General features: G+C 38.0%; 1 protein-coding gene and 1 pseudogene across 5 annotated transcripts in view; one reads left to right on the plus strand and one right to left on the minus strand.

Annotated features, from left to right (window-relative positions):
- Window positions 1-13112, plus strand: part of BAG4 (BAG cochaperone 4) — a 34519-nt gene that overhangs the window by 12149 nt on the left and 9258 nt on the right. For all 5 annotated transcript variants that reach the window (XR_009006519.1, XR_009006520.1, XR_009006522.1 and 2 more), the window contains exon 2: window positions 5314-5421. Coding sequence is in view for 1 of the 5 variants with exons in the window: in XM_007178387.3 (XP_007178449.2) it covers window positions 5314-5421 (108 nt within the window). In the remaining 4 variants the exon portion in view is untranslated. The remainder of the gene's footprint in view (window positions 1-5313; window positions 5422-13112) is intronic.
- LOC103001392 (origin recognition complex subunit 3-like) lies at window positions 9149-10776 on the minus strand (annotated as a pseudogene).

A 13112-nucleotide genomic window follows, 5' to 3' on the forward strand; every position in this document is an offset into this window, starting at 1 on the left:
GGCCCCCGCTCGCTGCAACTACAGAAAGCCCTTGCACACAAACGAAGGCCCAACACACCCAAAAATAAATAAATAAACAAATAAATTTATAAAAAAAAAAAAGAAAGAAGAATGATCTCAAATCAAGAACGAATCTTCCATCTCAAGACACTGGAAAAAATGAATCAATCAAACCTAAAGCAAGCAGGAGGAAGAAAATAATAAAAATGAGAGTGGAAATGAATTAATAGAGAATAGAAGAACCATAGATGAAATCAATGCAACTAAAGGCTGGTTCTTTGAAAAGATCAACAAAATTGATGAACCTTTAGCTAGATTGAACCAGAAAAAAAAGAGAGAAGACTCAGAGTACTAGAATCAGAAATGAAAGAGGGGACATTACTACTGATCTTACAGAAATAAAAAGGATTATAATGGAATATTATGACTAACTGTATGCCAATAAATTAGGTACCTTAGATGAAGTGGACAATTCCTAGAAAGATACAAACTACCAAAACTAACTCAAGAAGAAATAAGAAATCTGAATGGATCTACCAAATGTTTAAAGAACTGACACCTATTCTTCACAAACTCTTCTAAAAAACAGAAGAGGAGAGAATACTTCTAAACTCATTCTGTGAAGCCATTATTACCCTGAGAGGAAAACTAGGCAAAGACATCACAAGAAAAGAATATACAGACCAATATCTCTTATGAATATGGATGTGCAAAAATCCGCAAAAAAAAACCTAGTGAACTGAATCCAGCAATGTATAAAAAGAATTATGTACCATGACCTAATAGGATTTATTCCAGGAACGCATGGTTGGTTTAATATCTGAAAATCAATTAATGTAATACACCATATCATTCAAATAAAAAACAAAACCCCTATGATTACCTCAATAGATGTTGAAAAAGCATTTCGCAAAATCCAAAACGTTTTCATGATAAAAACACTCTAGGAATTCAAGGAAATTTCCTCAACCTGATAAAAAGACATCTGTGAAACACCCACAGCCAACCTCATATTGAATGATGAAAGACTGGATGCTTTCCCTTAAGATCAGGAACAAGACAAGGACATCTGCTCTTGCCACTTCTATTCAGTATTGTACTGAAGGTTCTAGCGAGGGCAACCGGGCAAGAAAAAGAAATTAAAAGGCATACATAACCTATAAGTCTACATGGAATAGAATTGAGAGTGTCTATGGTCAGTTGATTTTTTTTAAAATTTATTTATTTTACTTATATTTATTTTTGGCTGCGTTGGGGCTTCGTTGCTGCGCGCGGGCTTTCTCTAGTTGTGGTGCGTGGGGGGCTACTCTGCATTGCGGTGTGCAGGCTTCTTATTGCTGTGGCTTCTCTTGTTGCAGAGCACGGGCTCTAGGCGTATGGGCTTCAGTCGTTGTGGCTCATGGGCTCTAGAGTGCAGGCTCAGTAGTTGTGGCGCACGGGCTTAGTTGCTCCGTGACATGTGGGATCTTCCCGGACCAGGGCTCGAACCCGTGTCCCCTGCATTGGCAGGCGGATTCTTAACCACTGTGCCACCAGGGAAGCCCGTCAGTTGATTTTTGACAAGGATGCTAAGACCATTCAATGGAGGGAAAAAGTCTGTGGCACAACATATGGTGCCATGACAACTGGATAGCCACATACAAAGAATAAAGTTGGACCCTTACACCATATATAAAAATTAACTCAAGGGGCTTCCCTGGTGGTCCAGTGGTTAAGAATCCATCTTGCAGTGCAGTGGACGCCGGTTCGATCCCTGGTCAGGGAACTAAGATCCCACATGCCGTGGGGCAGCTGAGCCTGCGTGCCACAACTAGAGAGCCCACGCGCTCTGGAGCCCATGCGCCACAACGAGGAGCCCACGTACCACAGGGAAAGATCCCATGTGCCGCAGCTAAGACCCGATGCAGCCAAAAAATAAATAATATTAAAAAAATTAACTCAAAATAGGTCATAGACCTAAATGTAAGAACTAAAACTATAAAACTCTTAGAAGAAAACATAGGGATAAATCTTCATTTCTTTGGATTTGGCAGTGGTTTCCTAGATAAGATGCCAAAAGCACAACTAACAGAATAAAAAATAGACAGATTGGACTTCGTCAAAATTAAGAACTTTTATAATTCAAGGGACATGATCAAGAAAGTGAAAAGAAAGGAAATGCTTGCAAATCAGATATCAGAAAAGGGACTTGTATCTAGAATATATAAAGAGCCCTTAAGACTGAACAACAAAAATATAAATAACCCAATTTAAAAATGGGCAAAACATCTGAATAGACAGTTCTCTAAAGAAGGTGTACAAATGGCCAATGAGCACATGAAGAAATGCTCAACATCATTGGTCCTCAGGGAACTGCAAATAAAAATCACAGTGAGATACGACTTCACACACACTAGGATGACTATAAAAACAAGCAAAACCACAGAAAAAAACAGGTATTGGTGAGGAGATAGAGAAATTAGAACCCTTATACTTAGCTTATGAGAATATAAAATGGTGCAGCTTCTTTGGAAAACAAATGCCAGTTTTTAAAATTGTTAGAGTTACTGCATGACCCAGCAATTCCGCTTCTAGGTATATAGCCAAGAGAACTGAAAACATATGTCCACATAAAATGTTATTCGTGAATGTTTATAGCATCATTATTCATAATAGCCAAAAAGTGGCAACAATCCAAATGCCCAGAATGGATAAGCAAACTGTGATATTTGTATACAATGGAATATTTTTTGGCTACAAAAAGGAATGAAGCGCTGATACACGCTACAACATAGTTGAACCTCAAAAACATGCTAAGTGAAAGAAGCCAGCCACCAGATATCACATATTATATGATTCCATTTATATGAAATACCCAGAGTAGGCAAATCTGTAGAGATAGAAAGTAGATTAGTGGTGGTGTAGGACTGTGGGAATGACAGATAGGAGGGTATAGCTAAAGGGTTTTCTTTTTCAGGTTTTGAAATGTTCTAAAATTGGTTGTGGTGATGCTCACACATATCTATAGTATATCTATGGATATACTAAAAATCATTGACTTCGACAATTTTAAATGAGCGAATTGTATGGTAGTGAATTATATCTCAATAAAGCTGTTAATATAAATAATAATATCAATATTATGACTAACAGTTCCCTAATGGATGTAGTTTAGGTTTCTTTGCAGTTCATCTGGTCTTTAGAATATATTCCACTAAGTGTGTACAGTCAAAGTAAGATGATTTAAAAGTCATTAGAAATAATTCTTTTTTCTGTATGGTTACGTTACCAATTTGATGTTTAGTTATGTCATCAGTTGATTTTTCCTGTAGTAAAAAACAACTCCAAGAGTTGCGGCTTACAACAGTGAATATTTATTTCTTGCTTTTGTTCTGTGATGTCACTGCAGAGACTCATCTCCAGGTTCTGGGTTGGGTTCAAGTTTGTTCATGTGTTTTGTTCTGGGACTCAGGCTGAAATGACAGCTCCTATATGGGATTTGCTAGTCCATGGTGGAGGGCAGGAGTGCAAATGGGTTCCTAGAATTTGCATTAATTCCTAAATCCTTTGTTTAAAACTGGCATGCTGTCACTTACCCATATTTGTTTTGCATACAAGGTTAAATTACATTTTAAAAAATATGTGAATTTATACCTGTTCCTCCAATTCAATTCATATTAAGTATAATATGAGATAAAGTTATATTAACTGATAAAGTTATCAGTTGAAAACTGAGGGGTAGGATAAGAGGATACTGGAGATTTGAGGGGACAAGAAGGTGAAATAGTTGTTCTATGAGTGGGATGAACATACTGAGGAAGGGTAGTGTAGTTGCTAGGCGGTGCTGAGTGTCTGCTTGTGTGAAACCAGAGAGCTTGTGTTTCTCTCCACCGATATTTAGGTGAAGTACAGATGTGGAATCAGTGGATAATCGGGTTTAAACTGGGTTAGGCTTTTGCAGGTGAGAACATCCGAGGGAAAGAGTGGTAAGGGATTTAAGGTGTTGAGAAGCTGAGTAAGGAAGGAGTGAGGACAGGGTGGGTGGAGAGGTAGTAAAAATGTGTGGGGTACTTCGGAGGATCAGTAGAAAAGGACAGAAACCAAGGAAGTTCTGGGGATTTAGGTGTTAGTTCACTGCTGCTGGAGTGAGTCAGCTTCAACTCTGGTCTTTTCACCTCTTTAATTAAGATTCAAATTCTTGGTAGAGAGAAATCAATTAATTATTCAAATACCACTTAACCGGGGGAAGAAGGCGGGGTGGGGGGGTGCGGGTGGAGATTGGTCAGGGGAATTTGCCTGATTGAGAAATTTGGTTGTTAGGATCTGAAGTTGCTGGTTTCTATATTGCTCTAGTTGCTGTATTATGTAAGGGAGATGTTACTTGCCCAGCTTGTATAATGTCATGTGGAATAATTGCATGCTTTGAAAACAAAGTATTATGAAACTGGTAAGTAGTGCAGTTAAGCTCAGATGGTGATAATTAAATTCTCAGAGACTACAACTGCCAGTGAATTCCTTTGTGAAACCATATTTGAAGATTTGAAGATCCTCTTTAAGCTTAAAATTAAACTATAAAGCTCAAAGCAAAATAACTCAACTCATGGGATGACAAATGTATATATTAAAACAGCCTGAAAAGTTTTGAGTTGTTCTAGTTTCTTATCAGAGTGTATTGGCTTATTGAAAATGATTGCACTAACTTTTTGAGGTGAAGTGAAAGCTGTAGAGATTAATGCCATAGCTAGATTTTCTCCTCAGAGTGGTAATTATTCTACATAATTCCTGATCCCGAGTTAGTTGTGGGCTGCCAGCAGAAACCTTAGCCATAGCAGAAAGTAGAGGAATATGAAAAAACTAGGGTGTGGCCAGGCAAAGAAGTTGAGTATTGAAGGTGTATGCATTTGAAGTAAAGTTTAGTAGTAAAATATTACTTCAAGTTTCAAAGTTGTTGAGATAGGTAAGTATTATACTACTCTTCTTAACAATGGCAAATAACTATAATTGTGCTGCACTAATTAAATTAGTAGTGATGGGTTAGTGATTGGAGCAGGATAAAGGAATTGAATGTCTCTGGTTTTGCTAATTAACTTGACATGGTAGATATATCATTTGTTACAACTGGCATAATGCACAAGAATACTTAATAATTGCTTTGTTCTAGGGCAAGTGATTGACCATGTATCTGCATCAATTTTAATAATGAGTGATTTTAGAGTGGGGTTCCATTGCTTTTTGTCTATTGCCTATTTTTTTTTCGATACCTGCCTCTATCAACTTTTCAGAATGATGTAAGGATGTTAGTAAAAGTGAATTCGTTTTCCTTTTTGTCCTTAGGAGCAGCCACCGTACCCTAGCTACAATTCCAGCTATTGGAATTCTCCTGCCCGACCTCGGGCTCCTTACCCAAGTACATATCCTGTAAGACCGGAAATGCAAGGCCAGGTAGGGTCTAAAATTGACAGACTTTCAGAATTTTTTCTTAATGAATCGATTTATTTTCAGAACCTGTGGAGATTTCATAGTGAAGGTGTGTGGGCTTTTGTTATATAATGCACTCTATCTTAATCATTTTAATGTTTTTAGCTCAGAGATAAGGAAATATCTAGGCAGATACTACCTATAGCAAAGGTAGCTTGATGCATGATAGATTATTTCTCAGGACCTGGAAACAACAAACACAAAATGTACTTATTTCTAAAAATTTGACCTTTTATGGAGCTATAATTGACATATAACATTATATTAGTTTCAGGTGTACAGTGTAAAGGTTCAGTATTTGTATACTTTCCAGAATGATCGCCACAGAAGTCTAGTTAACATCTGTCACCATACAGTTACAAAGTTTTGTTTCTTGTGATGAAAACTTTTAAGATATACTCTCTTAGTAATTTTCAAATATACTGTACAATATGTTAACTATAGTTACCAGGCTGTACATTACATGCTATGATTTACTTATTTTAAAGCTGGAAATTTGTACCTTTTGACCCCCTTTACCCGTTCCTGCACCCCAAGCCACTGCTCCACCTCTGGCAGCCACCAGTCTGTTTTCTGTATCTATGAGTTGGCTTTTTTTGTTTTTTTAATAAATTTATTTATTTATTTATTTTTGTTTGTGTTGGGTCTTCGTTTCTGTGCAAAGGCTTTCTCCAGTTGTGGCAAGCGGGGGCCTCTCACTGTCGCGGCCTCTCCGGCTGTGGAGCACAGGCTCCAGACGCGCATGCTCAGTAGTTGTGGCTCATGGGCCCAGCCGCTCCGCGGCATGTGGGATCTTCCCGGACCGGGGCACGAACCCATGTTCCCTGCATTGGCAGGCGGATTCCTAACCCCTGCGCCACCAGGGAAGCCTTTTTTTGTTTTTTAGATTCCACATATAAATGAGATCTTATGGTATTTGTCTGTGTCTGACATTTCATTTAGCATAATGCCCTCAAGGTCCATCCATGTTGTCCCAATGGCAAGATTTCCTTCTCTTTTATGGTTGAATAATACTCCATTGTGTGTGTATATATATATATATATATATGTATGTATATATCACATTATCTTCATCCATTCATCCAGTGATGGACACTTAGGGTGTTTCCATGTCTTGGCTGTTGTAAATAGTGCCGCAGTGAACATGGGGTGCAGATATCTTTTTGAGTTAGTGTTTTTGTTTCCCGTGAATATATTCCCAGAAGTGGAATTGCTGGATCATATGGTAATTCTGTTTTTAATTTTTTGAGGCACCTCCATACTGTTTTCCACAGTAGCTGTACCAGTTTCCATTCCCATCAACAGTACACAAGGGTTTCCTTTTCTCAACATTCTCATCCAATACTTATTTCTTGTCTTTTTGAGAATAGCCATTCTAACCGGTGTGAGGTTGTATCTCATTGTGGTTTTGATTTGTACTTCCTGATGATTAGTGATGTTGAGCACCTTTTCATGTACCTGTTGGCCATCTTGTATGTCTTTGGAAAAATGTCTATTCAGATCCTCTGCCCATTTTTTAAATCAGATTGTTTGATTTTTTGCTATTGAGTTACATGAGTTCTTTATATATTAACTCCTTAACTTATCAGATATATGATTTGCAAATATTTTCTTCCATTCAGTAGGTTACCTTTTTTTTTTTAATTAATTAATTAATTTAATTAATTATTTTTTGGCTGCGTTGGGTCTTCATTGCTGCGTGCGGACTTTCTCTACTTGCGGTGAGCGAGGGCTACTCTTCGTTGCAGTGTGCGGGCTACTCTTCGTTGTGGTGGGCAGGCTTCTCATTGCGGTGGCTTTTCTAGGCGCGCGGGCTCAGTAGTTGTGGCTCACGGGCTCTAGAGCACAGGCTCGGTAGTTGTGGCGCACGGGCTTTGTTGCTCTGCGGCATGTGGGATCTTCCCGGACCAGGGCTTGAACCTGTGTCCCCTGCATTGGCAAGCAGATTCTTAACCATTGCGCCACCTGGGAAACCCTGCCTTTCATTTTGTTGATGGTTTCCTTTGCTGTGTAGAAGCTGTTTAGTTTGATGTAATCCCACTTTTTAATTTTGCTTTTGTTGCCTTTGCTTTTGTTGATAAAAATTTTGACTTCTTATGACAAATATTAAATTTAAATTTTTCAAGCATTCTGAAAGAGTGCAGAAAATATGTACATTGTTTTTTATCTAGCTCCTAGCTTTGTCAGTTTTTAAGTTTCAGATTTTTAAAAAGAAGTAAAATAAATACAGTTGAAGCCCCATATAACATTTCTTTCCATTTCTTAAAGTTATATTAATTATCTCATATGTGTTTTTATGCTTTTACTACTTGTATATGTATTTTTATAGTATTATTTAACATGATTTTAAGCTTGATATGAGTGGTTTCGTACTAGCATTCTCCTGCAGCTTGCTTTTCTTTAATTCAACATTGTTTTTCTCTTTTCTATTGTACAGCATATGAGACAAGCATTTCCCTAGTGTATGGAATTGGTGGGTTTGGATATGTACATCTTTATTTAATATAGCCAAATTACTTTTCACAATGGTTGCCAATGAGGAAATGAATTTTTCAATTTCAGCACAAAAGGCAGCTGGGATTTTCATTGGGATTGCATATAAATCAATTTGGAGAGTAGCATGCATTACTTTTACAGTTAATGTAAGAGGAAGACAGAACTCAAAGCCATGAGTCACAATTTTTTTCAGCAATGTTAATTTGTCTGATTTCATCAATTGTTCCTATTGATAAAGATTATTTTTGGGGACTTCCCTGGTGGTGCAGTGGTTAAGAATCCGCCTGCCAATGCAGGGACACGGGTTCGATCCCTGGTCTGGGAAGATGCCACATGCCACAGAGCAGCTAAGCCCGTGCACCACAACTACTGAACCTGCACTCTAGAGCCCGTGAGCCACAAGTACTGAGCCCACGCGCCACAACTACTGAAGCCCATGCTCCTAGAGCCCATGCTCCACAACAACAGAAGCCACTGCGATGAGAAGCCCGTGCACTGCAATGAAGTGTAGCCCCTGCCAGCCTCAACTAGAAAAAAGCCCACACGCAGCAACGAAGACCCAACGCAGCCAAATAAAAAAGAGAGTCAACATATTAAAAAAAAAAAAGATTATTTTTGGAGATGACATCCCCCCCTTTAGATAAAGGCATTTATTACATGTATATATTACATATATTCAAGAAAGATTCACTTTTAATTTAGTGATGACTTTTTGAAAGCAACAGCAATAATGTGAGAGAGCTTTTAGATACAAAAATTGTTGGATTCTAAACCCAAAGGTATCTAGACATTTGCTTGTATGGGATTAGCACACGTGTATTTTCTGGTGAAGCATCACATGGGGATTATACATTTATCTTCTGACCAAAACAGACTCCTATAGTGGTATGTAGATATGACTGGTTTCCTTTTTTAAAAATTGAATGGTTTCACTCCTTTGCCTTCTATCTGCCGCCTCATGTGAGCTTTGCCACATGATCACTCTTCTCTTATAAACCGGGAGTGCGTAATTTCATGCACTTTCCCCCGGTAATGTGGAATGTATATCCGTTTCTTCAGAATCGATGAATGTTGGGAGGGCCCCTGAGCAGTCCCCAAAGCTGATTAGCCTGTTGTGTTCAGGTGCAGTCTATGTGCTACACAGGAACAGGGGACAGTCTTTGAAATACAGCTTTCCTCATTTTCAGCTCATAGTAAGGATTGTTGAGGAGCACGTCAGACGGTTTGTGACGCGGGTTTGGGCCGCATGAAGTAAACCAGCTCAGGACAGAAGGTTTGGTCTCACCAGACTGTTGATGAAATTCACGAGGTATTTTCTGAGTCCTTCAAACTAAGATTGCTTCTTATTTGCTTTTAACGCCTTCATTTGCATCAAGGACTGTCTTCTGAAGCCCCAGAAGTATTTTCTTTCTCTTTGGCCTCTGTATCAGGGCTTTGAAACTGGGCCAAGAACTCCTGTATTTTCTTTGCTATGCTGCCAGGCTACTCTTCAGAAGACTTAAAAACTTTGAACATTTCTGAACTATGATCATAAGCTCATCCTTAGTCAACGTCTGTAGCAACTGCAAGGCTAACGTATGGTCTTCCGACGCTGATCATTTGTAGACATGCATGTTGTAGCTCTGATCCATTGACCCAGTGGGTACTTGGGAAAAGCATGATAAATACACAGGTTCTCTAGTAATGATTGTGGTGGGGTGTTTTTGTTTAAAATCCTCTCATTGGTCATGAATGCAAATTGTTTTTCTAAAGCTTCTTTTACACGTATCTAAAGGATGAAAGATGGATGTTTTCACATTGATTTTCTGATAAAGAAGATAACTCCCTTGGGTTCTGGGAGATTACACCACAGAACACTGAGTACCTGGGAATAGAAATCCTCTAAGAAAGAAAACTGAAGTCCTCTTATAATGTTCTGAATTGAGAAATCATGATACAAAAGGACTTTCATCAGAACCTATAACACCTTTTCATTTAATTTAAAGGGGACCTGGGTTGTAAAGTATAGCTTATTAAGTACTGTGGTTTGGAGCTCCTGTGAGACAAAAATTGGAATAGTTCTATAAGGAGAGATACTGCATGAGGAAGTAACCAGTGGATGATAATAGATTTGACAATTCCAGAAATGAGTATTAGTAGAAACTCAAGTTGATGTCGACTGCTGATAATTATGAAGTCTTGGAGTACTTTTGTGGTGAAGCCTTACATGTTTTTCAAGATAAGCACAGCAGGAGGAATTGTGGTGTTGCTAATGGAAAAAAAGTTTTTTTTCCCACTTGGATTGAGTCTGTTTGCTGTTTGATATTCATGTACCAAATGGAAAGGGAATCTGTTGAACAAGTGTATCACTTCCTGAGTGAGAGACCTGATCAGTTTTCTCCTCTTTGGATTCTACATCTATAAACAGTCCATCAATTGTAAAACCAACTTTTGGAAGAAGTATTACCTCCTGGATAATCTTTAGCTTGCAATGAGACATCATATGGTGTGACATGATTCTGACTTTTGAATGCTAAGTCATATTTACATTTACCTCTAGAACAAGAGCAGCACTTGGGATATTTTTTGAGTTTTAAGAGCTCCAGTCTCTTGATTTCTTCTGGAATCCAGAATGAGACTTCTACAGAAATTCAATGACTATCAAAGATTTTGTTTAATTCTTCTTGCAGTTGGTCAGTTTCAGATTTTCTGTTGCCGTATCAGCTGACAAGTTTCAAATCACAGCTTGCTATCCTTAGATACAAATTTCCCTTCATGAAAATAGTCTACTTGGACATAGATGGAAGTAGCTATGGTCCAAGCAGCCCACCAGTTTCTAGACATACTTGGGATTTCATGACTTTTTTTTTTTTTTTTTTTTTGGCTGCACCGCACTGCATGCTGGATCTTAGTTCCCCGACCAGGGATCGAACCCGTCATGACATTTTTAATAGCATAATTTTTTTTACTAGAAAATACAACTTTATTACTAAACATTTGGGAAATAAAAGGGAGAAAAAACACTAATTCTGTCATCCTAATATATCCATATTTTGGTAAATTTGTTTTCAGCCTTTTCCCTATCATATTTACACAGCTTTACATATGCCTTTTAATATGACAACTCATTTTGCATATATGCCTTTTAATATGACTTTTCATTTATCGTATGTACTTTACATGTTATAGGGTGAAATAACAGGAACTTTTTTTTAATAGTAAGGAAATTTTCAAACATAATCCAAAGTAACGAGAATAGTGCAATAATCTCCCATGTACCCATTACTCAGCTTCAACAAGTATCAATACATGGCCATCATGTTTCATTTATATATCCTTAGAGTATTTTGAAGCAAATTCCAGACATCATGTTATGTCTCTTGTAAATACTTAAGCATGTATCTTTAAGATATAAGGAAGCTTTAAAGACATTACCAAATGCCATTATTAAAACTTAAAGGAAAAAAAACCCAAATAATTCTTTAATATCATTAGATGTCTCATCAGTTCTAACAGTGAGTTTTTTTTAATTAATTAATTTATTTTGTTATTTTTTTTTGGCTGCATTGGGTTTTCGTTGCTGTGCGCGGGCTTTCTCTAGTTGTGGCGAGTGTGGGCTACTCTTCGTTAAGATGCGTGGGCTTCTCTTGTTGCAGAGCACAGGCTCTAGGCGCGCGGGCTTCAGTAGTTGTGGCACGAGGGCTCAGTAGTTGTGTCTCGCGGACTCTAGAGCGCAGGCCCTGTAGTTGTGGCGCATGGGCTTAGTTGCTCCGTGGCATGTGGGATCTTCCCAGACCAGGGCTCGAACCCATGTCCCCTGCATTGGCAGGCAGATTCTTAACCACTGCGCCACCAGGGAAGTCCCTAACAGTGAGTTTTTAAGACAGAATAAAATTTCCTCAATGAATAGCCCATTGTCTACTTAATCATTCCATCAGTACGGGACGGTTAGGTTGTTTACAGTTCTGCGTGATGGTGAATCATGCTGTGATGAACAAATTCATGCCTATAATTTTTTCTCTAGTTGAATAATTTCCTTAGGAAGGATTTCTAGAATTTGAATAACAGAGCAAAAAGTCACATGATTTTTTTTAAATCAAGTCTTCAGCTGTATATGTTGCATAAGGGATTGTTTGGTTAGGCACAGCAGCCTGTAGGCAGAAGACTTGATTAGCCTCACAGTGGCTGCTCAGGGAATGCCTGGCTGGATTTTCCCTCACCCCTGTCCCTGCATGGAATTCTTTGGCCATGTGGTGATAGTAGCCTGTCTTTTATCCTCTTGCCATAAAACTGTGGCTTAGAATTTGTTTTCCACAGAATTATGGCCTCCTTCCCACTTCAATCTATCCCTCTTTTTGTTGTGGTAGATTTGGAATCAAATTTAAATTTCATTTTCTTCAGTAATTAACAACTGTAGAAGATATCAGGATTCTTTTTTTTTTTTAATTGAGGTATAATTGACACATAACGTTAGTTTCAGATGTACAGTGTAATGATTCGGTATTTGTATACACTGCGAAATGATCACCATGATAAGTCTAGTTAATATCACAAGATTCTTTTCTTATTCTTCTACCTAAAATGGGAAAGATTGTCTAGTTTTAGAAGGATGAGTCCAGGAAAACCTGATTCTGTTTTTACCATTTTAACAAGGTAAAGTAGAAATTAATAGAAAACATTAAGGTAATCGTTTACAGTTTAGCTTTAATCTTGTTTGGATTACTAAACTGAGGATTCTGGGTGTCAGTAATAGTCTGGATAGGTGATGTAAAACTGCAGTAAGCAATATATGAGGAATTTGTCTCTGTCTGCTGTTATCATTTGGGGAAGCAGAGTGGGATAGTATCAATACAAAGCACATGGGCTTGGAGTCAGATCTGGGTTCGTTTCCTGACCTTGCCACATTAATACTAACAACAATTTGTATTATAAAAATTGCAAATCATTGAGCATACTACGTGCCAGACACTATACTAAGCATTTTATATATGTCATCTCATTAATTTTTACAATAACCCTGCAAGATATGTTTATGATTCCCATTTTCCTGCTGGAGAAACTAAAGTTCAGAGAGGGTAAATACAAAGCCAATGGCAGGGCTAGGTCTGTCTCTGTGGTCTTTTTTTCTTTTTGTTGTATTATGGTTACTTTCTTCTTTCTCTCGCCATTCTCCCAGGTTT

Source organism: Balaenoptera acutorostrata, chromosome 21, assembly GCF_949987535.1.
Source record: "Balaenoptera acutorostrata chromosome 21, mBalAcu1.1, whole genome shotgun sequence".
Classification (NCBI taxonomy): Eukaryota; Metazoa; Chordata; class Mammalia; order Artiodactyla; family Balaenopteridae; genus Balaenoptera; species Balaenoptera acutorostrata.